This window comes from Callospermophilus lateralis, chromosome 15 (assembly GCF_048772815.1).
Source record: "Callospermophilus lateralis isolate mCalLat2 chromosome 15, mCalLat2.hap1, whole genome shotgun sequence".
NCBI lineage: Eukaryota > Metazoa > Chordata > Mammalia > Rodentia > Sciuridae > Callospermophilus > Callospermophilus lateralis.
The window spans coordinates 89,914,834-89,941,689 of NC_135319.1; the positions used below are offsets into that span (position 1 = coordinate 89,914,834).

The 26,856-nt window shown below is 48.4% G+C and overlaps 1 protein-coding gene across 1 annotated transcript; it reads right to left on the bottom strand.

Annotated features, from left to right (window-relative positions):
- Positions 1 to 9: 9 nt before the first annotated feature.
- Positions 10 to 26,617, bottom strand: Mki67 (marker of proliferation Ki-67). Its single transcript, XM_076834776.1, has 15 exons — positions 26,587 to 26,617; positions 26,275 to 26,436; positions 23,473 to 23,551; positions 23,261 to 23,376; positions 20,717 to 20,783; positions 18,859 to 18,904; positions 17,357 to 18,391; positions 15,964 to 16,139; positions 14,732 to 15,044; positions 14,518 to 14,636; positions 14,246 to 14,417; positions 12,006 to 12,161; positions 4,423 to 11,141; positions 2,882 to 3,313; positions 10 to 284 (listed from the first exon to the last, which is right to left on the bottom strand). The coding sequence occupies exons 2-15, from the start codon at positions 26,364 to 26,366 to the stop codon at positions 219 to 221; spliced, it is 9,588 nt and encodes a 3,195-aa protein (XP_076690891.1). The 5' UTR covers positions 26,367 to 26,436; positions 26,587 to 26,617; the 3' UTR covers positions 10 to 218.
- Positions 26,618 to 26,856: the final 239 nt, after the last annotated feature.

Genomic DNA, 26,856 nt, shown 5'->3' on the forward strand with positions numbered 1-26,856 from the left:
AGACATGAATCGTTACCACTCAGGAACTGGCCGGCAATGCCCCTTGTGGACCCCTTGCAGGGTTATAAAGACAAACCAGAGCCTGAAAATTCTTTCTTCTCTTAAACACACCCATATTATTATTTACACAATTCATTTTTATACTGGTATCAAAAATTATACTAAAAATTTAACACTAAACTAACTTTATTATATTTTTTCCCTCTTAAATTTATTTGCTAAATATCTTCCCTGTGCCGGTGACTTCTGCTCCTTAGTTTCTTGGTGTCCACTGTGTCCTTATCCTGTGTAAAGAAAATAAAACAGTTCTTAAGTACTTTAAAATAATGATTTTTGTAATGAACCCTGCTCTAAAAAATAAGCAAATTATTATTAGAATTTGTGCAGGTCCTTAGTTCAAAAAAATTCATTTTGAGGTTTAAGATTTGTTTTCAGATAAATCACCTTAAAAGTAGTTTCTTTCCTAAACTTTTTATTATTAAACTTAAAATATCATTTAGAAAACATAAATTCAACCTGGATTAAAAATCTGAATCTCCTAAACCAAAAGCAAACCAGCCCAGGGGACAATCTCTGGACAGAGTGTGACCTGAGTGGTCCTGCAGTGAGTCTCCTCCAGAAGGGCAGGGAGATGGAGCATCACTTTTAAGCAGATCAACTCTAAAGGTACAAAGATGACTACGACTGTTCAGACAAAACCTCAGCCCTGGGGTCTGCATGCTGCTGAACACAAACCCCTCCCCAAACCCACAAGGGAGAAAGTGTGATGGGGACATTCCTGAGAAGCAGCACTATGAAAAAATCACACAGTAGTGAAACAAGCCTAGAATTCAAGACACAAAGCTTGGTGTGAGTGAACAATCTAGATGTACTCATTTGTCCAGTTCTAGAAACTGTAGTCAAAAGGCAGGAAGCACTAAGGGCCCAGCACCATGATAGCTGGGTGGGTACATGGTGGTTGAGTCCTGCTCTTCCAGCAAATAGTTAGGGACGGACCCCATTACGTGTCTTAGATGTCCACAGGCCACCTCACCCACTTGTAGCTGTTCCTTCAGGACTCTAGGGTGAAAGGGACACTAGACAAGACCCCAGGTAAATGCAGGTCAGAGTTTTGACCACTACTCTAGCTTACAACAAATGAAATTTCTGCCTCTCCAGGTCACACATCCATGCTGAGCTGTGGCCACAGCCCTGGTCTCCAGAGTCCCCTCCTGGTGGTCCTTCCTCAGCCTCAACATTACTTACCACCTGAGACCATCTTTGCTTCTCTCATCAATGCCAGGACGTGTCCCTGCCCACCCCCCCCATCCCCAGTCAACTTTCCACCAGCCCTTGGTTCCTGTCTGCTTCCCTAAGGGGGAAGGAACACAGAAAACGTAACTAAGTTGGGAACTTGTACCTGGGCCTCTGGACAGCCAGGGCTGGAGCCCATGGTGGGCGCCAGGTGAGAAACCCTGCAGAAGCCCATCACTGTGTGTTGGGAGTCTTCATGGCTGCTGGTGGGTGACAAGGAAGAGGCCAGAGTGTCCCTGACAGAACTGCCAGGCCTGGCTCTCCCTTGGGCCAGGCTGCTGTGGGGTTAGGGAGAAGAGCGGTGGCTTTCACTCCTCAGCTCCACTCTGATGAAGCACAACCTTCCACACTAGAGTGTGTACGTGTTTGCAGCCCAACCTTTCGGGTAAAATTGGCGCCAAGAGCCACTGTTAAGCTCATGGGGCTACTGAGGCCTGCAGGACCATGTCTTGCCACCATCAGGTGGCTTCTGCTTCCGGCCAGCCCCTGGCACAGCTTCTGACTTATAACCTCTTCCTGGACATCACTCTCTCCTGAGCCTCTCCTCCTCCCTCTCTGGAACCTTTTATCAATACCCCCACTAGGGCTTCCTGCCACCACCAGAGGCAGAAGTCTTCCTACCCAGCTCACTGATGGTCTTGGGGCATCTGGGAGTCTGACTGTATCATCCTTGGTGGGTATCAGCTCAAGCTTCCTGGCGTGTCCAAGGGTGTGCCAGTTGGACACCTGCACCTGACATATCAAGGTGGCCACTGCTACCTTCTGTCACTGACTGATTTCAGGATAGGCCAGTGTTAGGTCCAGATTGTGTGTGCTGAGAGCAACTCTGAGGCCACACACACACACACACACACACACACACACACCTCCTGTCCATCCTGCCCTTTTTCATATCTATTCATTTTACTTTGGGGCGGAGGGTTGGGGGACAGGTCTCCCAGGCTGGCCTGGAGCTCTCAATCCTCCTGCCTCAGCCTCCACAGCAGCTGGGACCACAGGCCTCCAGCTCAATCAAGGATTCTCCAGAAGAACACTCATGAGTTTAGTGACGCACTGTGGGTTATTCGAATTAGAAGTGGCTCCAGTAGGCAGGTCAGATACTGTCCTAACCCTCCTGGGAGGGTTTTATGGACTTCTTTTCCTGGGGAAGGGGAATGTCACACCCACTCCCCTGCATGGAACTTAACACAGCACTAGTTGCCTTCTGGACCCCCCAGCCTTTGTTCAGTTTTTCCAAACAAGGGTCCAGACAGGACCAGCTTTCCTCAGCAAGTTTTGCAGAACCCAGGAGAGACTGAAGACATTCCCTACCATCTTAGTGAGAGCTATGTCACAAGCAGTCATTCAGTGGGATGACCTGGTACATTCCCAGCCCCTCCTGAATGAAGCCTTCCATGATCTGCATTCACTATTGGAAGTGGAATTCCCAAAGAAAATACAACTCAGGACAAAATGTGTGACCTAGATTAGTACTTCTAAAGTTTTAATGGTCAGCTGATAACATGATGTTATGTATATGCTTCTCTTTGGCCTTTGCAACACTGCATAAACACAGCCATTCTCTGTGTGTATGTATATAATTAGTTACCTTTAGGTTTTCTGCACATCTCTTGGCACCTCGAGTGACTCTCTGCTCAGATTCGCTCTCCAGACTAGGCTGCATGCCTGGTTTTCTGGACCTCAGACACCTGAAGTCTGAATTTGCAGTTGCTCCTTTCTCTTCCTGGTTCTTCATGGGGACTGCCACGCTTCTCTCCCTCACTTCCTCCTCTGCTGTGTGAGGCTGGGAAATCTGATTCCGAATTCCAGCTCTCAAGCACGCTCTCTTTCCCCTGAGTTTGGCCCTGGACTCTGCTTTCTCGTCTCCATCACCTGGGCTCTGCAGCCCCACCTCCTGGGAGGGTTCCATGGGTTTCTTCCCCTGTCTCTTTATTTTCATCTTTTCTGCTGATACAGTGATCTCTGGTCTTGGCTCTTCTCCTTCAGTTGTATTTTGGTGTCTGGTTCGCAGCAAAATTCCCTAAAGAAACGAAAAACCGGAAAACAGAATTTTGAAACTTAGTAAAACAAATCTTAAAATTTAACAGAGAAAAATTTTCAAAAGGAAACTGACATGAAAAAATAAATCATTTGCATATTTCTCATTTTCTAATTTCTTTTTTAAAAATATTTTTTAGTTGTCAATGGACATTTATTCTTTATTTATTTATATGCAGGGCTGAAAATCGAACCCAGTGACTCACACATGCTAGGTAACTGAGCCACAACCCCCGCCCCTCAATTCCCAATTTCTAAGACACTAGTTATCTAGGATATTCAAGCTAATGCTTTGCAACTTTGTTCCTATAGAAATGATCCCTACTGATAAATTACAAATTAGAAATTCAGAATAAACTTCAATCACATTGCCTAATATAACATGCCACATTTAAATGCTACTGCTTACATCACAGAGTTGGCAAGTGAATTGCTATTTCTTAACGGTCACACTAAAGCACAGGGCAATTCAGCATTCCTGGGGGATGGCTGTGTGGCAATCTTACAGTTCCTCTTCTCAAGGGTACACATGCAGTATAATATTCTCATTGTTAAAGTACTGTCACACACTCTCCTTGAACCCTGCCCTGACCTTGCGGGTATTTTAAACATGGAACGGAATTATCCACCTGTTTTATCAGCAATTTCTCAAACTGAATATGAATATGTCATGCACTCCCTGAAAAAATGTTAAGGTTGAGTCATCATTTTGATTGGTACTTTTCAAACTCAGAATTAGCCTGTTCCTTCCATGTATCCCCCCAAAGACCCTTGTCTTCACCCTATAATAGTTATTAATCGGGCTGGGGATGTGGCTCAAGCGGTAGCACGCTCGCCTGGCATGCGTGCGGCCCGGGTTCGATCCTCAGCACCACATACAAAGATGTTGTGTCTGCCGAAAACTAAAAAAAAATAAAATATTAAAATTTCTCTCTCTCCTCTCCTCTCCTCTCTCTCTCTCTCTCTCTCTTAAAAAAAAAATAGTTATTAATCATGTTTGGTAGACACCTCTGTGGTAGAGATATCTGCCCACTACTACACAAGAAGGAGCTGGCCCCAGACGACCGGGGGAATACTTAATACTGCCATCACCTTATCTGCAGGCGCCGAGTCTTCCACTTTGAGTTTCCTCTTTCCAGCTTCCCTGCTGGAGTTGTGATCTTCCACAGGTTCAATTCTGTTTATTAAAATTTTTAGATCCTTATTGATTATCAAGGGCTCAGGAGATCTGCCTCTCTCCCTGGGAGTGGCCCTCTTTTTCCGGTGGACTGCCTTGGCCTGCACAGTATCCTGCAACCCAGTCTCTGAGCACCGCACCCCGACTCCTGAGAGAAGTCCATCTGTTCCAGATTTACCCGTGGGCAGGGACATGTTGCTTCTGCTTTGCGGTGCTGTCGGGTGTCCTTTGCCCTCTTGGTCTTCCACTGGCTTTCCTTTAGGGGCCCTGAGGACTCTTGAGCTCGTCAGCAGAGGCTTGGCTCTTTCAGCTGTTTGCTCTGGAGTGCTCTTCGGACTGTGAGCATCATATTGCGGTCCCTCAGAGGGACCTGGTGCTTGGATAGGTTCTTTGGAACCAGTCAGGTCCTCCAGGGCCTGGCCCTCAGCTGCCCCTCGCAGCCGCCTGATGCCAGTTGCTCTCCCTGCTGGGGCCCGGGCCTGCTGTGCAGACCCCTCAGAAGCTCTGCTGCCTTGGTCCTCACCTCCTGGGGCCGTGCGCGTGTGCCTGGTGGCCCGTGATGTCCCCGTTGGCTTCCTCACTGCTGGGGGCTCCTCTTTCACCTCTGCTGTCCGGAGCCGTGTCCTGGGCTGTCCCTTTGTGCTTGCTGGCATGTGCCCTGGTTCTGGTTGTGGAGATTTGCAGGGTGTTTCTGTGGTCTTCTCGTCCCTTGTGGATCCCTCACAGGAGCCTGGTGCTGGGATTGGATCTTTGGAACCAGCCAGGGCCTCCAGGAGCTGGCCCTGAGGTGCCCCTCGCAGCCGCCTGATGCCAGTTGCTCTCGCTGCTGGGGCCCGGGCCTGCTGTGCAGACCCCTCAGAAGCTCTGCTGCCTTGGTCCTCACCTCCTGGGGCCGTGCGCGTGTGCCTAGTGGCCCGTGATGTCCCCGTTGGCTTCCTCACTGCCGAGGGCTCCTCTTTCACCTCTGCTGTCCGGAGCCGTGTCCTGGGCTGTCCCTTTGTGCTTGCTGGCGTGTGCCCTGGTTCTGGTTGTGGAGATTTGCAGGGTGATTCTGTGGTCTTCTCGTCCCTTGTGGGTTCCTCAGAGGGGCCTGGTGCTTGAATCAGTTCCTTGGAGCCAGCCAGGTCCTCCAGGGCCTGGGCCTCAGCTGCCCCTCGCAGCCGCCTAATGCCAGTTGCTCTCACTGCTGGGGCCTGGGCCTGCTGTGCAGACCCCTCAGAAGCTCTGCTGCCTTGGTCCTCACCTCCTGGGGCCGTGCGCGTGTGCCTGGTGGCCCGTGATGTCCGCGCTGGCTTCCTCACTGCCGGGGGCTCCTCTTTCACCTCTGCTGTCCGGAGCCGTGTCCTGGGCCGTCCCTTTGTGCTTGCTGGCATGTGCCCTGGTTCTGGTTGTGGAGATCTGCAGGGCGATTCTGTGGTCTTCTCGTCCCTTGTGGGTTCTTCAGTGGGGCCTGATGCTGGGATCGAATCTTTGGAGCCAGCCAGGTCCTCCGGGGGCTGGGCCTCTCCCTCAGCTGCCCCTCGGCGCCTCTTGCTGCCACTCGTACCTGCAGCAGGATCCAGTTTCCGCTTTACAGGTTCTTTGAGCACTTTGATATTGTTACTATCACCTTTGGGTTCTGGGTGTGTGTGCACGGGTCCCCCTGAGGTCCCTGCTACCTCTCCCTGCACTGAGATCTCCTCTGTCACAGGTGCTTTCCTGAGCCCTGCCCTGGGCTGTCTCTTTGGGGGTGCTGGGGCTGCCACTGGCTCTGCTTCTGGAGTTTCACAGGGTATTTTCATGGTTTTTCCTCCCCCTGCCAATCCCTTGGTGGGGCCTGGTGCTGGGATCGGTTCTTTGGAGCCAGCCAGGTCTTCCAGGGGCTGGGCCTCAGGTGCCCCTCGCAGCCACCTGATGCCAGTTGCTCTCGCTGCTGGGGCCCGGGCATGCTGTGCAGACCCCTCAGAAGCTCTGCTGCCTTGGTCCTCACCTCCTGGGACCGTGCGCGTGCGAGTGTGCCTGGTGGCCCGTGATGTCTGCGCTGGCTTCCTCGCTGCTGGGGGCTCCTCTTTCACCTCTGCTGTCCGGAGCCGTGTCCTGGGCCGTCCCTTTGTGCTTGCTGGCATGTGCCCTGGTTCTGGTTGTGGAGATCTGCAGGGCGATTCTGTGGTCTTCTTGTCCCTTGTGGGTTCCTCAGAGGGGCCTGGTGCTGGGATTGGATCTTTGGAGCCAGCCAGGTCCTCCGGGGGCTGGGCCTCTCCCTCAGCTGCCCCTCGGCACCTCTTGCTGCCAGTTACTTTTTCTGTTGTGTCCAGTTTCCGCTTTACAGGTTTCTTGACCATTTTAACACCTTTATCATCACCTGTAGATTCTGCCTTGGTGTGTGCAGCATCCCCTAAGATTTGCTTTGGTTTTATCACTGGTGAGAGATCTTCCTTCTCCTCCACTTTCTGCAGACTTGTCCTTGGCCGTCTCTTTGAGGATGTCAGAGTACCCCTGGGTTCTGGTTCTGTAGATTTGCAAGGTGTATCTGTCCTTTCTCCAGGAGTCTTTTGTTCCTTGTCCCACCCTGGTGTTTGGAAGAGCTCCTGGAAGCCATCCAGGTCCTCCAGGGGCTGGGCCTTTTCCTTAGGGGTGCGTCGTTGTCTTTTCAGTCCACTTAGGTCGTCAGTCAGGTCCAGTTTCTGCCTTGGAGTCCCAAGAGCTCTGGCGCCTTTCTCCTCCTGCACGGGTCCCACGGGTGTGTGCATGGCTCTGCCTGGGGACTGTGAGAGCTCTTCCTGCTCCTCCAGTTTCCCCACACCTGCCTTAGACCTTCTCTTTCTGCTTCCTGTTGCTCTAACACCTTCTGACCCTGCGGATTTACAAGGTGCATCTGTGGTTTCTCCAGGAGTCTTTGGGTCCTTGTGCCACCCTGGTGTTTGGAAGAGCTCCTGGAAGCCAGCCAGGTCCTCCAGGGGCTGGGCCTTTTCCTTAGGGGTGCGTCGTTGTCTTTTCAGTCCACTTAGGTCGTCAGTCAGGTCCAGTTTCTGCCTTGGAGTCCCAAGAGCTCTGGCGCCTTTCTCCTCCTGCACGGGTCCCACGGGTGTGTGCATGGCTCTGCCTGGGGACTGTGACAGTTTGCTGAGTACTGAGAGCTCTTCCTTCTCCTCTACTTTCTGCAGACTTGTTCTTGGCCGTCTCTTGGAGGGGGTTGGAGTACTCCTGGGTTCTGGTCCTGTAGATTTGCAAGGTACATCTGTGGTTTCTCCAGCAGTCTTCAGGTCCTCGCCACGGCCAGGTGTTTGGAAAAGTTCTTGGAAGCCAGCCAGATCCTCCAGGGGCTGGGCCTTTTCCCTGGGTGCCCCTGGCTGCAGCCTGCTCCCTGTTACTTTTGCTACTGGGCGCAGGGCCTGCTGTGCAGATTCCTCCAAAGCTCTGATGGCTTTATCGTCACCTCCCGGCCCTCTGGGTGTCTGCGTGACTTCCTGTGACATTTGTGTGAGCTCCCTCAGCACAGAGGTCTCCTGTTTCACCTCCACTTTCCCCACACTTGTCTTAGACCGTCTTCTTGTGCTTGCTGGTGCACTGACTAGTTCCAGTCCTGTAGATTTGCAAAGGACATCTGTGGTTTCTCCAGGAGTCTTTGGGTCCTTGTCCCACCCTGGTGTTTGAAAGAGCTCCTGGAAGCCATCCAGGTCCTCCAGGGGCTGGGCCTTTTCCTTAGGGGTGCGTCGTTGTCTTTTCAGTCCACTTAGGTTGTCAGAGAGGTCCAGTTTCTGCCTTGGAGTCCCAAGAGCTCTGGCGCCTTTCTCCTCCTGCACAGGTCCCACGGGTGTGTGCATGGCTCTGCCTGGGGACTGTGAGAGCTCTTCCTGCTCTTCCAGTTTCCCCACACCTGCCTTAGACCTTCTCCTTCTGCTTGCTGTTGCTCTAACACCTTCTGACCCTGTAGTTTTGCAAGGTGTATCTGTCCTTTCTCCAGGAGTCTTTGGGTCCTTGTGCCACCCTGGTGTTTGGAAGAGCTCCTGGAAGCCAGCCAGGTCCTCCAGGGGCTGGGCCTTTTCCTTAGGGGTGCGTCGTTGTCTTTTCAGTCCACTTAGGTTGTCAGAGAGGTCCAGTTTCTGCCTTGGAGTCCCAAGAGCTCTGGCGCCTTTCTCCTCCTGCACGGGTCCCACGGGTGTGTGCATGGCTCTGCCTGGGGACTGTGACAGTTTGCTGAGTACTGAGAGCTCTTCCTTCTCCTCTACTTTCTGCAGACTTGTTCTTGGCCGTCTCTTGGAGGGGGTTGGAGTACTCCTGGGTTCTGGTCCTGTAGATTTGCAAGGTACATCTGTGGTTTCTCCAGCAGTCTTTGGGTCCTCGCCACGGCCAGGTGTTTGGAAAAGTTCTTGGAAGCCAGCCAAGTCCTCCAGGGGCTGGGCCTTTTCCCTGGGTGCCCCTGGCTGCAGCCTGCTCCCTGTTACCTTTGCTGCTGGGCACAGGGCCTGCTGTGCAGGTTCCTGCAAAGCTCTGATGGCTTTATCATCACCTCCCGGCCCTCTGGGTGTCTGCGTGACTTCCTGTGACATTTGTGTGAGCTCCCTCAGCACAGAGGTCTCCTCTTTCACCTCCACTTTCCCCACACTTGTCTTAGACCGTCTTCTTGTGCTTGCTGGTGCACTGACTAGTTCCAGTCCTGCAGATTTACAAGGTGCATCTGTGGTTTCTCCAGGAGTCTTTGGGTCCTTGTCCCACCCTGGTGTTTGGAAGAGCTCCTGGAAGCCAGCCAGGTCCCCCAGGGGCTGGGCCTTTTCCTTAGGGGTGCGTCGTTGTCTTTTCAGTCCACTTAGGTCGTCAGTCAGGTCCAGTTTCTGCCTTGGAGTCCCAAGAGCTCTGGCGCCTTTCTCCTCCTGCACGGGTCCCACAGGTGTGTGCATGGCTCTGCCTGGTGACTGTGAGAGCTCTTCCTGCTCCTCCAGTTTCCCCACACCTGCCTTAGACCTTCTCTTTCTGCTTCCTGTTGCTCTAACACCTTCTGACCCTGCGGATTTACAAGGTGCATCTGTGGTTTCTCCAGGAGTCTTTGGGTCCTTGTGCCACCCTGGTGTTTGGAAGAGCTCCTGGAAGCCAGCCAGGTCCTCCAGGGGCTGGGCCTTTTCCTTAGGGGTGCGTCGTTGTCTTTTCAGTCCACTTAGGTCGTCAGTCAGGTCCAGTTTCTGCCTTGGAGTTCCAAGTGCTTTGACGCCTTTCTCCTCCTGCACGGGTCCTGTGGGTGTGTGCATGGCTCTGCCTGGGGACTGTGACAGTTTGCTGAGTACTGAGAGCTCTTCCTTCTCCTCTACTTTCTGCAGACTTGTCCTTGGCCGTCTCTTGGAGGGGGTTGGAGTACTCCTGGGTTCTGGTCCTGTAGATTTGCAAGGTACATCTGTGGTTTCTCCAGCAGTCTTCAGGTCCTCGCCACGGCCAGGTGTTTGGAAAAGTTCTTGGAAGCCAGCCAAGTCCTCCAGGGGCTGGGCCTTTTCCCTGGGTGTCCCTGGCTGCTGCCTGCTGGCTTTAACGTTTGCTGCTGGACGCAGGGCCTGCTGTGCAGAGTCCTCCAGAGCTCTGACTGCACTGCCACCCGCTCCTGATGCTCTGCCTGTGTGCCTGGCTTCCCTGGGCGTGTCTCTGAGCCTCTCTGGTGCAGGGCACTCTTGTTTCACATCTACTCTTCCTTGCAGCGTGTTGACTTGTGTTTTTGTGCTTGTTGAGGTTCCCACAGGTCCTGGTTCGGGGAATTTGGCTAGCAATCTTTTTTTATCAACTGCCATAGACTCTTCAATGTGTTTTGGGGTTTGGAATAGTTCTTTGAAGCCAGCCAGGTCTTCTAGGGGTTGGGTCTTTTTCTTAGGAGTCCGTGGCCCCCTCTTCATTCCAGTTCCATACACCACTGAGTCCTTCCGCTCTGGAGTTCCCTTCCACACCCCAATGCTTTCCTCATCTCCTCCTGGCGCTGCCTGTGAGTGCGTGGCTTCCACTGGCAGGTGGGCGCACTTCCTCAGCGCAGAGGCCTCCTCCCGCACATCCACCTTTCCCAGGGATCTCTTGCGCCGTCTCTTCCCACTTGCGGTGGGAGTTGCTGGACTGGGCAGAGGAGTTCCACAGGGCAGTTTAGTGGCTTCCTCCTCCTTGGTGCACTCTGGTGTTTGGGGCAGCCGCTGGCTACCCGACGGGTCTTCCCGGGGTTCTCCGCTGAGTGTCTTCTCTGGGTCCGTGAGGCTGGCTGTGGGTTCACCCTTCAGGCCCCCAGTTCTCGATCTCCTTCCATCTGTCACCCTGCCACCCTTTCCTTCTGACTGGGCACTTTCCTCTCGGCACCCCGCCTGTCCTTCCCGGGGCGTCCCCCTCAGGCGTTTTCCTGGGAGGGCCCTGGCACCGTCTGCTCCTGTTTCGGTCTTGCTCTCCACCCGGGGCACCTCTGCATTTCTGAGCTCCACGGATCTTCTGAGCTTGTTGGCACTGGATACCGTCTTCTGAGGCTCTGGTGAAAACTCTGGAGTTCTCATCTCAACATGAGTCATTTTACTGATGTTCCTGGGAGTTTTCTCTGTGTTTTCATCTTTTCTGATACTCTGCCGTCTTAAGGATGGGCTTGCAAAACACGTCTCAGATGGTTCTTCTGCTGTTTTCTGTGTACTGGAGAGCACATTTGATCCTATAATAAAAGTATATTAGCTATTATATTTATTGTTTTAAATCAACTTAGTATTTTATTCAAGAAATATAGTGTCTGAAGCAATAATCCAGCTTCCTCTCAACATTCTAGGAATGTGAGGCTGCTAATATGGACATAAATCTGTCTTATCAGTGAGCCATGTACCCTTAAGTGTAATGTCACTGGTGATAAAGTGGGGCCATCATTAAGTGGTAGTTAGGGTTTGTAGTGATTGCTTGGGGAAAAGTGCCTTATGATGGGTCTTCCGAAGGCTGCCATGCCAGGGCCACAGACCTGAATGTAGGCAATCATTTTTTTCAGATACGAGAAACAGCTATTTCTTGTCTTAAACCATTAATGAAGTTAATTAACAAGACTTCTACCCTGTATGCTTGGGGTCCATATTATGCAGGTAGCGTCTACATTTCAACACCAGCAACATTCTGAAGGGTAGCAAGCTGCTCCCTCCGTAGCAGGAATGCAATGACTAGCACCAAAGGAAAGGGGAAGACAGACTGATGCTTCCTATCTCATTCTCCTGGGGCTCCTCCCACCCACACAATTAGGAGGGATAATTAGTACACAAATCACTATCTTTCTCTTCTATAATTCGCAATTATTCTGAATATGAGTAATTCATAAGTATGAGAGCAAGGATACCTTTCTGCCTTATCATTCTCTTATAATACATAAAGAAGCTAAAAGTGGATAGCTGTTTCTATCCACGTGGTAAATGGATGCAGTGGTAGTTCACAGCCAACAGGAATCTCTGCTGGGAAGTAACACTACAGCGTCTGAAAGTTTAGAAATGAAGCCATCTGTAAGTTCCCAATGCATGACAGTCTAGGAGGAAAGCCAACCAACCCGAAATCTCCAAAGTGAGGGGCAGAGGTTTTCCTCCTGAGTTAGTGACTTGAGGCTTTTTTCCAAGCGATTTCTCTGAACTGGAAAGAGTGCTGGGAGATGTGGCTGTCCTTCGCGTCGTCTCCTTCACTGGGGTCTTGAACATTTCAGTGAGCCCTGGTAAATGAGAACATTTTAAACATATTACTTATGTACAATCAGCTACCCCAATTCTCATACAAAACAGACTAAATGATAGGAGGCAAACTCCTAAGTCCCAGGACTCCTAGGACTCTGGGTCTCATGAGCTATTAATAATGTGTTCATTTTTAAAAGAGGACAATGAGAAAACAGGTGGATACAGCTTCTCCTCTACCCCTTTCTGACAGGAAAGGAAATCAAATGAGGCAGTTGTCCTCTATGGTCTTCCAAAGTAGTCCGCAAACAAAAGTGCCGGGCAGGACACAAACTGGTGGTGGGCATGTTCCCTCAGGGTCTCCCCCACAGGCATCCAGTCCCAAGGGCCTGCTGCTTCCCCAAGAGTTCTAGTTCCTCCAAGATTTTGCGTACAAATAATATCTCCCCTCCTTTTAGAAAGTGACGGGATGCTGCCCATTTTTAGTTTGGACAAGTCATGGTATGTATTTTTAAAAATCCAAATAGCATTGCATCCCATTTTAACACCAAAAAAGCAGTAGTGACATCTCAGAAAAAGAAAGAATACAGTATCTCATGTGTGAGATTGCACTCCTGTTCTCCCTGTGCTGGAGCCACGGAGAGGGAACCGTATTCCTGAGCCAGCGCTCTCTGCAGGATAGTCTGGGAAGCCAGCTGAGGCTCCCAACTGACCCAGTCCTTCACAGAGGTCTCCTTCCTGTCAGCCCTCCAGGCCTTCCCCAAAGCACCCAGGGCCCAGGTCTAGCAGTTACTGTTTCTAAGTGGACAGCAACACCCAGGGGTGAAACTGCAGGACTCCTACAAGGGTCTTGAAGGAAGAAGTGCTTGGGACAACCCAGTGTCCTAGGCACAGAGTATTTAAGATCTCATTTTTATCTTAAAAGGGGCCGCGGGGTCGGGGTGGGGGGTCCTATTAAAATAAAAGGCAGTGGGCGAATCTGACCCAGCTCTCCTATGCAAGTCTATGGGCATTCCACAGAGCAGCTCACCTTCAACAATACCGGCAAGACACCAAAACCCAGCTGAAAGTGAATAAAGATCAGTAGGGAAGGGGGAAGGGACCAGGAGAGGGAGGATAGGAGGGAAAGGACAAGCACTGGGGACTGAAATGGAGCGAACTTATGTTCCATGTTTTTATAATTATGCCAAATCAAATCCTAGTGTTATGCATAACTAAAAAACAAAAAATTTTCAAATTATAGGTTGATATATAAAAAGAAGTACTTCTGAGCTGTTTTTAACATTTTGTAAAATGTGCATCAGTATCCTATACATATTCACAATTTACAATATACATATATACATTCACCTACTGTTTTTGTTTTGCTCTTCTTTTTAAAGATACATGAATTGATCCAAGTATTACTCTTATTAATGTACTTTGCATACTGAGCAGTACAATGACTTTCAATTCCCAACATGCCATGAAATAAAAATAAGGTTGCACCCAGTCAATTCAAAACTCAACTCCCTCCTGAGCTGCACAGTGGAAACCACTCATATACCATGTAATATGGAACCTAAAATCTGCTTCCTGGCCATAGCTGTGATCTCTAAGCAAGTCAGCTCACACCTTCACTAAGAATGTGAACAGTGTGGAAGCATCTGCTCAATTAATAGTCTAAAGATCCTCCTTGTAGGTTTTCCTAGAGCCTTTCTTTCAAGATACAGTTAAGTTTCAAAGAAAGAAAGCTTTGCTTGAAGAAGTAAAGCGCTGCTCAAAAACACCTGTTCCAGCTCCGCCAGGAGCAGCCACAACAACTGCACGGCAAAGGGAACTAAGAAAAGGTGGCCTTCTCTCCCCAAAGCACTTTCAGTCCCTGCTCCTATGCTGCCGTCCGGGAAAAAGCATGCAAAGCACCTGCCATGTTCAGAGGTGCTTTGGAGGACACATGATCCCAATGTGCAGACATGGCCTTCTACTCCCAACCAGCTTCCTGTCATTGAAGTCTCTGACCCTGGCCAGCTGCCTCAGTTGTTGCTCTATGATGGCACGCAAAGCAGATGAGCAAAGGTGGCAAACAGCATCAGAGTCACAGTCAGGACATCAAGAGTTACGATCACAGGAACTCTGGCTGCTTTACCTGAGAGGTCTTCATTATAGTCCATTTTCTGACTGAAGACCAAGTTGTTCAGCATCCTGTAGGGCCGAGCAGGTGCGGTTACTTTTTCAATCTGAGCCTTCCCTATTATTATGGTACAAGGAGAGTTCGCATGGCCCGTGCTAAACTGATGGTGAACGGGGCCTGTGGGCTTCTGTGGAAAGAGGCGAGAGGGACAAAACAGCATGAGCACACACTTCAGGCGACCTGCGCAGCAGCGGGTGTGCACAAGCCTCCCCACAGGAATCTGCTACCTTGGGAGTGTTGGGTCTTCTCTGTCTTCTGTTCACCTGCCTCTGGGGGCCATGCTTCACAACTTTTGTTTGTGTTTGCTTTGCACCGAGTTTAACTACGTCTGCCCATGATTTTGCAACTGTCAGAGAAAAGATGGTAAAACTTAAAACAAAAACTGGGACTAATTAATGAGGAAAAATGACCTTAAAACATATTCTCCAACCCAACACTAACCAATGAGGTTGGCCTCAGAAGCACCGCTTCTCCTTTTGGAACAAATCATCTGCAAAATGCCATGTTGGCTTCGGCTAATAGAAGTCCTCTTTGAAGACAGTTGGCCACTCTTCCTCCCCACTTTCTTAGGAGTGTCTTGAGGGGACTTGTTGCCACCAGAGGCAGCCGAGGCCTTGCCTGATCTGCGACTTTGATCACCTGGCCCTGCTGCAGTTATTCTGGGACTAGCAGCTGGGGACCCTGCAGACACACTCTGTGCTTTCACTTTCCAGCAGACTCCGGAAGACTCTGTTCCTGGTGACGCAGGCTGTTCCTGATGGGAAGAAATGGTCATGAGAAACTTTCCCCAAAACATAACATCTCTGTAAGGCCTGCCAAAATGTTTTCAATGAAGAATTTAAGCTGTTAAAATCTCAAAGCACCCAATGTTTAAAGCATTGTCTTACAAGGTTAAGGCAGAGCTGAGTTTGTCCCATTCACTTAGGGAAAGAAAATGGAGACAAAGCAGAAATCCAGTCAGACTTGAGGCATTCCCAGTGGAAAGATGGAGGGACAGCCTGCTGAGTGAGATGACTCAACTCTGAGCTCTGTCCTGGCCCAGCCCGCTGCAGGTATCTGCTCATGAGACTGCCCTCTGCGAGCCAGGGTAAAACAGGAAGGAGCGAGGTGGGCCTTCCCACTTCTTGTTACTAAGAGAAAGTAAAGCCGGACAGTCCTGGCTACAGTGAGCCACACAGTCCCACTCCCCAGGGGCTGAAGACAGGGAGAGAAGCAGAGCACCAGTAACAAAAATGCCTACAAAGCTGACTGTGCAAAAGAGACGGATTTACCAAAGATTTTCCTCCTTCCCAGTCAAATGCCCTGACTTTACCTTCAACCCTGAAGAAAATGAAATGATCCTGTGGCTATGAGTCAATGAATCCAGAATCTTTTAAACTGGACATCTGTAGTGTGAACCAGGTGGGTCTGTGGCACAGGTGTATATAGGCACAGGTGTCAGGGGTCTTGAGCTCCAAAAGTGTCACACACACCCAACCCACTGAGCCACCTTACAGCCAACTGGGAGCTGATGTCTACCTTCCCAGACCAAATAAGATAAGTGACCGAGTGCCGTAAAAGCTTATTGATTAGAAGACTGCAGATCTGATTGGTCACTCTGCTTAGAACAGTATCTGGGCAGGAGGTGTGTCCCTGTGAGCACTGCAGAGAAGGCCACCGACTGTCCAGCTTACCTTGATGATCTTCTTCAGGACAGCTGGACTGTGAGCTGCAAGAGACTTCCTCTTGGCTGGAGTCTCCCCTTTCTTGAGCGGGGTATTAGGAGGTAAGTTTTCATCAAATAATTCAGGTCTTAGACGACCACCAAAGGACACGCGCCTTCTCTTCAAAGGCAAGTCCTCACTCTTGTCTAAGGAAGGACAGCAGATGTGAAAAGGGCAATGAATAAACCTCACAGGATGCATGATTATTTCAAACTACTATTAAAATCTAACCAATTGGAACCTGACACCTGGGTTCTTCTGTAACCTTGGTGAAGCCAAAGCTACCCTGGGACTCCCTAAAATACCTCGGGAGGAGCAACTGAGACAGCAAGTGGCTACTGCACAGGACAGAGCTTTTCTCTAACACTGAAGAGAGTGACCAGTCTGTAGCAGTAGCTGGCACTGGGGCAGAGGGATGATGAAGACAAACACTAACCATGGCCAGAGAGAACTTTCTAAGACACACATGATTGGGCCTGACCCACACCTACAAATAGTGAGCAGAATGTGAGCCATAAAAACTTATCTGGGAGGTTCATGTGACCCAGCCCCACTGCCCAACCTCCTGAACCACCCATCAGCACAAATCTCTGACCAAGTGAGGAGCCCCTGTAGGAGGCTTAGTGGACAGACACAGTATATTTTAGACACTCCCCACCTGCCGCAGTCCGGCTGCAGCAAAATAACCGGGGGGTGACGAACAACTTGTGTGTCCGGCACCCACCCACAGTGGTCCAGCTGCAGAAGCAGGACCCTGCAGCGAGTAGGAAGTTGCCAGAGCTCCACTCCTGGTATAAAAGACACTCACTCTGGGACTTTGGGTTGTTAGTTTCCCCACTTGCAATAGGAATATAAGAACACTTCAGGGACGTTCCTCCCCGTGTCAATGGCTACAAAGCCCAACACCTAGTCCAGTGTTTATAACACAGTGCTTGGAAGAGACTCAAGCTACCACTATGTTCAGTGATTCTCACAGGGTTTCCAGGGGTTTATTCCAACCTAATGCATAGGATTCAGTAAGTTGTAGTTCAGAACTGAACCCTAAATCAAAAGCAATTATAAATATTCCCCTTCCTATTTGTGATAGAAGGAAAGAGAACCACATGCTTTTGGGCTACCTATCTCAGGTAGCCTGTGCATACTTCCCTAACTAGTGCACCTTCCCATTGTTGCTTGCTACAATAATCCAGGTCTTTAGACTCATCTATACCTGAAATCGAAACATGCCTCGTCATTGCACCCTGGGGCTTAAGTAGGTTCCTCACCACAAAGCTCATATTTATTGACAGTCTCATTAGTATCTATATAATATGGTAGATATTAAACTTTGGGGGAACGTAGATTTATCATTAAACAAACTTACTAATGGAATCACCAAAGTTGCTGATGTCAACTGAACTAAGACCAGGTAACCCAGAACAAATCTGTCCAGCTGCTGTGCCCAATTTCTCAGGCTTACTGAAGGAATCCTTTTGAATCTTCTTTTCAACTTGAGTGAGATACTGAGTTAAAAAAGGCTGGCTCTGGATCTCTGTGGGCAGCACTTCCATATTTGTAGGAACACTCCTCCTGCTTCTAGAAGAAAGATTTTCCGGCTTTTTGTTGGGGTTGGCAGTGCCTTCAGCTTTGACTGGTGCTTGATTTCTAATCCAAAGCTTCCCAGGAGCACCTGCCACATCAACTGCCTTGACACCGGCACTTTCACTCAGAGTCACGCGCAGGTCTTCATTCTTATGTTCCTGAGCAAAACTTGGTAGCTGTGGACACGGCACAGGGGCCTTCTCTCTGGTCATCTTGGAGAGAGGAGTGCTGGTACCCACAAGCCTCTTGGGGGCCTCCACAGGCTCCAAGTCACTTCCCTTCTCAGTCTGGCTGGTCTCTGGTTCTGGGAAAGGGTCTTCCTTCATGGGGGTGCTTCTCCCAGATTTCCGTCTTGGTTGACCCGACAGCACCAGCTGGGGCTCCCTCTGCAAACCACCAGTGCTTTCTCTCTCTGCTGTGCCACCACTGTGTGCTCCTGATTTTCTATGGCATTGTACATTTTGTCCTGGTGTGTTTGCATCCAACTCCTCCTTCATCGACTGATAAAGCTTCTTAAAGGGGGATTCACTTCTCTTGCTGTTGTCAAAGCACTGCGCAGAGGCAACAGACCTTGGTGTTCCATGACCGCTCACTAACGTTACTCTGGGCTTTGCCTTAAAGTCCCCAGAAGAGGTATCCCCTGCATTTCTGCCATCCTGCCCCTGATGTTCTGAGGACTGAGCGCTAGGTGGTTCTGGGTCAGCACCATCCAAGGCAGAACTGTCTCCTGTGATCTCCTTGGCATACTCCGCAGGCTTTTCCCAAGCATTTCTTTCCATGATCTTTGAATGGGCTTTGGAATCTTGCTCTTTCCCATCTTGACAATAAATTTTGAAATAAGAAACAGAAATTCAAGATTTTCTCAATGATTAAAACTTGTAGAATTTAGTATCATAATCGTTTCAAATTGCCTTATAACCTTGCTTTTGCCTTAGTCTACAAATTATTTACTGCCTAAACTCTGTAAGTCTTAAGATATTAATATTTAGATTCAAATAAATAAAAAATCACATTAGCCTCCAATCAGGATGAAGTGACAATAATCTAATGAATGACTCAGAATTAAACTGACAACTGAAAATTCAATTTATGTGAACTTGGACTCTACCCTAAACTCAGTAACCCATCAATTACTAGGAAAATGGTGCAGCTCTGCCCAGGCTTGATGGGTCACATGGCACACTTCCTAGAGTCTCACACTTGTGCCCCCATTAGCCCTCCCCTTGCCACTGTGCAGTGGTCTGGCCCTGAGGATCCCAGAAGTGAACCCAACCAAGTACAAACCAGGGTCAGCTGAAGAGCCAGCTCTCGAGGCACGCCGCGCTGGTCCCTGTGCATTGGGAAAGCAAGAACAATGATTTCAGTGCCTTCCTAAATGTTGGTGGTCATCACAATGAAAATATTCTTTTTTACTAATTATCTTCTTTGCAAAGCTGTTCCTTTGACATTTAGAGACTTTGAGAAGCTAATGGTCAAGATCCAGACACATCTGAGCTGGCTTTTAAATAAGAGCAAGTGATAGAATAAAAAACCAAACCCCAGGCATAAAATGACTTAACTTAAACCTCAGAAAGATTCTATAACTTCAAGTGATGGCCCAGTATCATATGAGAGAGGAATCAAGCTAAAATCGAGCATCGTCTACACCTTTTCACCCACCCCAAGCAGAACTATTGACCACAAGCTTCAGCAGAAATGGGTCCAGGACCTGTGGGTGAACCGTGGCCACAAGCATGTTCAGTGCTGTCACCTGAGAGCCCAGGTGAAGGCACAGTGGAAGCAGCTCAGCCAGGGGCACTGCAGCCTCAGCCTGCATATTAGACTCCCCCACACCCTGGCAGCCCAACAGGAAAGAAATAACAAATGACATGTATACAAGCCACAGAAGCCTAATACTCCAGAGGAAAAGTGTATCACCTAGAATACTAAGAAAATTTCCAAATGCTATTACCAAAGGCAAAGAGTCTAACCGCTTCACTGAGTCCCTTCAAGTTTGATATTTAACACCTTCTAAAACTATCTATGAAAGATGAGTTTTATTTTATTTCCAATCCATAATGGACCAGAATCTTATGACTAAACAACAAAAATGTACTAATAAAATTTAAAATATGTATGATATATATAATCCAATTTTTGTGTAATTTTATTGATAGCCATAAAATCCCTGGCAAATTACTATAATTTTATCAACATATGCAACTTTAATACTTATTTATTATAATCACAGGTCACAAGTGATACAGACTGCCAAGAAGTCCAGTCCATAGTTGCACAACTACTTGGCTTACTTCTTTACACCTAATAACAAGTTGGATAACGGCTGGTGTGTGGGATAACCCCCCAGAATAGTTTGCAGCACAGGAGCGGATGAGCTCCCGACTCAATGAGCAACCCCCATCACCAGGCCGTGGCAGAGGTCTTGAGCTTAAGTGCCTATGGCTAACTGCAGAGGCACTTAAAAAAGTCTCCAAACCAACAACTCCCACCTGGCCCCACATAAAGCTGCTCTTGAGCAGGTTCCCAAAGAGCAGAAAAGACGAATTCTCAGGACACATCCTAGAGCTGCTGCGCCCCACAAAGTCTCCAAGCACTAAGTCTCCAAGCATGTGACCAGAATCGTGCTAAATAAGCTGTGCCCCTGGTGTACCCATTGTGCACGGACAGTCTCAGATAGCCAGGGTTTCTCACATGGCCTATCCCTGGGACTGGCTTCATATCACAACAGGAAGCATCTTGGTTCTCACGATTTTTACATGATTACTTTAGACACACAGATGGATGAGAATAATGAGAGGAAGACAAAAGCTACTAATGAGGCAGTGCAGATCCCAAGGTTTATGTCCCTGGGTCAGGGCTGCTCCAACCACAGGCTTCCAGGAAGAGCACCCCATACTAGAGGAGACGTTCTGGCCAAAAGCATAAGACAATGCAGTACCCTCATTCTGAATCACAAAGAAATAGTTTTAGATTATTTCACTGTGTCTAAGTTCAACTTGTTTTCGTATCTTATTTTTCTGCTATAGCCAGAAAGCCATCCTCGCTGATTTAAAGAAAAAAATCATTTGTCAAAATGCCTATAAATGATTTCCTATCATCAAAGAAGAATCAGAGCCCAAATCCAAATGGTCCTTCCCATCACCTGTTCACGAGTCCTCCCAGGACTTTCAGTTGACTTGCTGCCATTCTGTCGACTTTCATCTTCATACCTACAGCACAGGGAAGGATGGCAGAGTTAGTCTGGGATTCACACCCTCTAGCTGAAGCCTCCATATTGGGTCATGTGCAAGAAAAAACTTCAGGCTCTGTTCGGAACATTACCTTATACATTGAAATGAACTTAGAGCTGGAAAAGGGTTTTCCACTAGAAACTTGAATCAATTTTCTCAGGTTTCTTTTGGAACACTGTTGTCAGAGGTGGGAACCCAGATTAACTCCTACTGACTGGCCTGGGAATGGCTAGACAATCTCTCTGAGCACCTCTGTGTGAATTCCCACTGAATAGGGAGCAGAACCGGCTTCCTCTCCCCCACACTCCTGGAAGCCAGTGAACAGCATGAAGCACACCTCCAGCAACCCGGAGGTAACTCGCTCTTCACTCACCATGGAGTGACACACTTCAGGTGAACATAAAGCTGTGACTTCACTTCAGGGAACTGCAGGGCTGTTTCAGAACACCATGATCATCTACTCCCACTTACTCTGTGCCTAGGATCTTAGTGGGGCTCCATAATTGTTGTGACTGATCTGAGATCAAATCCATGGAAGCAATCCATTATTCTACATGATAAAAACTTCAGGATTTGTGAAAGAGCCTGATTTGAATTTTGATCCTACCCGGATTGAAAGTCTTCAGGTATCTGGAATGGTTTCTCATGGTATCAGAGGGCTGAATCAAATCCTTTTCCCTAAGGCCTGTTTTCTATTCTTCGTTAGAGATCTCTAATCATCTCAACTGATCTCCATTTAACGGTATTTTCTTTGGGGAAAACAGTGCTTGTCTCCATTCCAGATCAAATACTTCCTACCGAGAAGTCAACATTCAATAAGAATGTCCTTTAAAATTGTACATAGAGACAAAGGACATTTTATCATGATACAAAGTTCAATCCATCCAGAAGATATTCCAATTAAAACAAGTCACTTGACAGTAGGTTCAAAGAGTCATACGAATGATGGAAAGTTAAGATTAAGGGGGTGGAAAAAACTACACTGTGTAAGCACTAATCAGAAAGAAATTAATTTATCTACAATTATCATCCAAAAGAAATATCGGTAAAAGGTAGAGGAAGTTTATAAGTGACAGAGTTCTGTGCCAGAGCGCTGATGACAGTTATATGTATTGTTCAGGGTCAGCTCCAGAGAGACATTTGTATGCCATTATACAGCCTCCAAACATGGTGAAAACCAAAAAAGGCTAAAAAATGGAATAAATGAATCCTCAGAAGGTGATTTCAACATCTTAGAGTAATTAATAAACAGGGTAATGATTCAGTATAGAGGATTTGAATCTAATCTATCAATTGAGATAGAACACAGCATTCAGTAGCTATATAATACACTGTTTTCAAATACACAGACTTAGTGAGAAATTAACCATATCTGATCATAAAGAAAGCCTCAGCATATTTCAAAAAGAGAATCACCTCTCCTCCACACGCCTGGAATGAGCGGTTTATATTTACACTTGAATCTTCTGTTATGAGGCATGCTGTGCACATTTTTAAATCAAATATTTATGCAATGAGGGGGAACAATAGAGACACCCAACATGCCAGAGGGCCTCACAGCAGCAGCCAGACGCACAACCGCTGTATCCTTCACTGTTAGGGAGCATCTAGAAGGCAGACGTCTCTAGTGCCTGGAGATCATGCTCAAGCAGCAAAACTCCAAAGACAGATGTGTTCTACCACCATGGTGACTTTCTTGGAGAAATAAGTAGTGACCAGAGAGAGCACAGAAGAACTTCTGGAAATCTCCTAAGATATGGGTGGTGTATTAAGTCTGCTAGGACTGCCATAATGAGTCACCGTAAGGGTGTCTTCAACAGAACTTTGCCGCTCTCAGCCATGGAGGCTGGAAGGCCAAGACCAAGGGTTCTAGAGGCTGGCTTCCTCTGCCCTTCCTCGGCTCCTGCTGGCTGCCCTCCGGCTCTGGCCTCTTCACACACTTGCCCTCTGGACTTGCCCTCTGGTGTCTGCATCCTAGGCCCACCCAAGGGCCTCAGTATAACTTCTCTTTAAAGCCCTCGCTCACACACTCTAAGGTACTTAGGGTTAGGAATTCAAAATACAGGTGCCAAGGGAGCACAGTTCAATCCATCCAGATAGTAACCAATTGCAAGAGCGTTCATCTTGCTTTGTAGCTATCTAAGAATGCATTCTGCTTAAAACAAAAAACAACTAAAAAAGCACAGTTTCACAACATTCACAAGAAAATAACAGCCTCCTTTAAGATGAGTTTACCTATCTTCCACCTAATTGTGTGCTCTCAAATGCTGAAATTCCATCTCATCTGGGTCCAGTGTCACTCCCAGAGACCTATGCTTCCAGATTATCAAGACTGCAAGTGAAGCCTGAATCCCTTCCACATCACCACCATCAGGAGGAATCAAGCCGAATAGCAGCACTGTCCACAGTTAATCAGAGCAGGCCTTTTGTTGTTAGCTGAACTAATTTCTACCCACCTGAAAGAACGGTCAATAATAGTTATTATATCTCCATTCTTTAGCGGTACGGGTTCTTGAATAGCAGACCCATTTACTTGTGCTGGATTAGTGGAACTGAAGTTACACAATATTGCCTACAAGTGTAAAAAAAAGGGGGAAAATATGTAACTAATGACAAGATAAAAAAGCAAATTAAAGTTTCAAAAATCAACTTCCAAAAACCCACTTACCTTCTGATCCTTGATTTCAATTTTGCAATGTTGTTTTGATACTACAGGAAGCTGGATACGAATGTCACATTCGGTACCCCTTAATATAAAAGAGTTAAGATTTTTTTTTGGTTGTTGTAACTCCTTAAAAAATCATCCCAAATTGTCAAAACAAAACAGAATTGGACTAATGTGCTTGATCTATAAATATAATGACATGAGGAATAACCAAAAAAAAAAAAAAACATAAAACAATGCAGTGCAAATGGTCTTCATATTTTGCAAAAAGTTTTTACAAATGTTGCATAAAAAGCTATTTGAAATCTTTAAAACTTAGAGTACTTAATTTTTTTGGTGGGGGGGGGGGTGGGGGGATACCAGGGAAACTTCACCACTGAGCCACATCTCCAGCCCTATTTTGTATTTTATTTAGAGACAGGGTCTCACAGAGTTGCTTAGCGCCTCGCTTTTGCTGAGGCTGAGGCTGGCTTTGAACTCACCATCCTCCTGCTTCAGCCTCCCAAGCCACTGGGATTGGAGGCATGTGCCACCAAGCCCAGTAGAGCATTTAATTAGAACTGAAAAATACTACAATACAAATTTAATTACCCTTTACAAAAATAGCTATGCTTATAAGACTTTAATGCTTTGTGTTTTTAAGTAGTTATGTATGATTAAAGATTTAATCAACCCCAAAGTACAGTATTTCCTGCTAGCAACCCCCTGTGCTTCAGCTTCTTCATATACAGAAAGGTTACTTTAGTGTCCAGGTCAGTGTTGTTCAAACAATGCACGTGTCACCCTGTGCCTGGCACATAGTCATGTCAAGTGTGAGCTCTTCACTGCTATTTTAAAACTACACCTTACTAACAGATAGATTCAAAAGTCTCCTAACATCAAAAATCCTGATGGGCCAGCAACAAAAAACAATATGTAGAATCAACTGTCTGTGCACAGAAAGCTGACATGGTGGCAAAGCACAGAAGGAAACCCTAAATGCCCAGTGCTAGGGAGCCTCTGGTACTGCACTCCCTCTGGGGTTTTAGGAGTGGACAGACTTTTATTTCCTGTAGGGACTCCACATGAACCTCCAGGCTCAGCACAGCTGCATCTATCACAGCACTTATGTACTGCTCTAAAATAATAAAAACCTGCAAAATCTATGCTGCAGTACTATTTATAATAACCAAAATGAATGTCATTCAAGACTGGACTTTTTTTTTTTTCTTTTGAAGAGAAAGGAAATTAGGCAAAGTGACAGCTTCTTTAAAATCAAGAAGAGAAGTTGAATTTTAGGTACCAGAACACTGCAGCAAAGAACTTTTTCATTAGAACTGGGTTTTGTTGGAAGAACCCATTAGTGCTTCTTTTTTTTAGCTGTTGATGGACCTTTATTTTATATTTATTTATATGCTGTGCTGAGAATCGATTTCAGTGCCTTACACATGCTAGGCAAGCGCTCTACCACTGAGCCCCAGCCCCAGCCCCAACCCTAGTGTTTCTTAATGTCAACACTGCTGTTGACATTTTGGGCCAGAGAAGCCTTCAAGGTTGGGCTGTTTTGTGCATTGCTGAGTGTTTCCTAGTAACCCTACCCTCTGCCACACACCTCTCCAGAAGTGACATGGAAAAATGTCCCCAGACCTTGCCCAATGGCCCCTGAAAGGTAAAATGGTGTTGTTTCTCAAGAACCACTATTATTCACTGATTTTAAATCCAAATCTCCAGCATATCTTTCTACTAGACATGTACCCATGGTATAGATTGATCACCTCTCATATGCTAGACTCCGCACCTTGTCTTAGGTGCGTAACTATTAAGAAGACAACCCTTGGGCTGGGGATGTGGCTCAAGCGATAGCGCGCTCGCCTGACATGTGTGCGGCCTGGGTTCGATCCTCAGCACCACATACAAACAAAGATGTTGTGTCCGCCAAAAACTAAAAAATAAATATTAAAAATTCTCTCTGTCTGTCTCTCTCTCTCTCACCTCTCTCTTTAAAAAAAAAAAAAGAGAGACAACCCTTGCCCTTGGAGCCCAGACTTTCAGGAGAAACAAACCAAAAACACTAATCACCGATGTGATAATGCTAGGAAAAACATGTGCTCATTAAAGGCTGGCTTCCAGTAACAATTTAAACAGATACAGAAAGGAATCACTCAAGCACAAGAGTAGGGGGAATAATGCAGCCATCAAGTTCAAACTTTTAAAAATACCGACACAAGTAAGAGGTTGGAATGCCTCAGGAAGATGGTGAGAGATGAAGGAATCCAGAGGATGGGGTGATGCCAAAGTGCAGGACAGGGACCAGACAGTGGGAGGTGACCTTATCATACACCTAGAGGATACCTTAGAGGGTGGGGGGGTGCCATTAGTAACTGTGTGCATCATTCCGGGACCAGGGATATTACTGCACCCAAAGAGAGAGCCAACCGCTGAGGGGTTTCAGAGCACAGCAGCAGGTGTGGGGGAGGCTTTCCTTCCGGTTTTTATTTTTCGAAACAGAGCAGCAGCCCAGTGAATGCTGAGGTCCATAGCAGCCAGGTCGTGTCTACTGGGGAGGGACAGTGTCTTTTAAAGACAGTCGGGTTTAAGAATCATCTACACCTCTCTGCACTGCAAAATATTTATCAAAACAACGGCAAAATCTGTTTGATCAAAAATGCACATAACGAATGTCAATCACACAGCACATGTACCAAGGATATAGTCAACCTTTCCCTAGCAGATCAGCCAGGTCGAGCAGCTGCTACGTCCGGGAAGCGCAGCGACCCTGCGCGCGGGAGCCGCGAGCCCTCCACCCGCCCAGGCCGGCGCGCTCACCTTCCGAACAAGCAGCTACTGAGACTCAGCGGGAAGTGGGCTCCGTCCGCCCCGCTCCTCTTGATGGTCACCAGGCGCCCCGCGGGCCGCATTCTACCCTATCTGTGCGCCGGGTCGCAGGACCCAGGATTCCGACTGCACCTGCGAAGCTCGCCGCGTTCCCTGCAGAAGAGGTGGGTGCTACCGGCCGCGGCTCAGAGTGGCCTACGGCGTGGCGGCGACACCCAGGGCCCAACCCCGAGGTCCGCGGCCAAGACGTCGGCGCCGGCCGCCGCGGCTCCGGCCCCAGCCACCCGAGCCCGGCCTGCTCACCTAGCGCCGTCTGCGCCGCCCGCAGTGCGCGGCAGGGGAGCGGGACGCGAGCGATGCCCACGCGCCCCCGCGCCGCCCCACTGCCGCCCGCCGCCGCCGCCCGCCGCGCCCGGTGTCCTGGCTACTCCGCGCCAGGGCCCGCCGTGCCGCCAATTCAAACCAAAACGGCGGTTCAAATTGTGGCGCTAAAGGCCACGATTGGGCGAGGAGGCGCGGCGCGGAGCCAATGGGAAGGGCCAGGGGAGCGTGGGCGGGGCCGAGGGCGGAAAA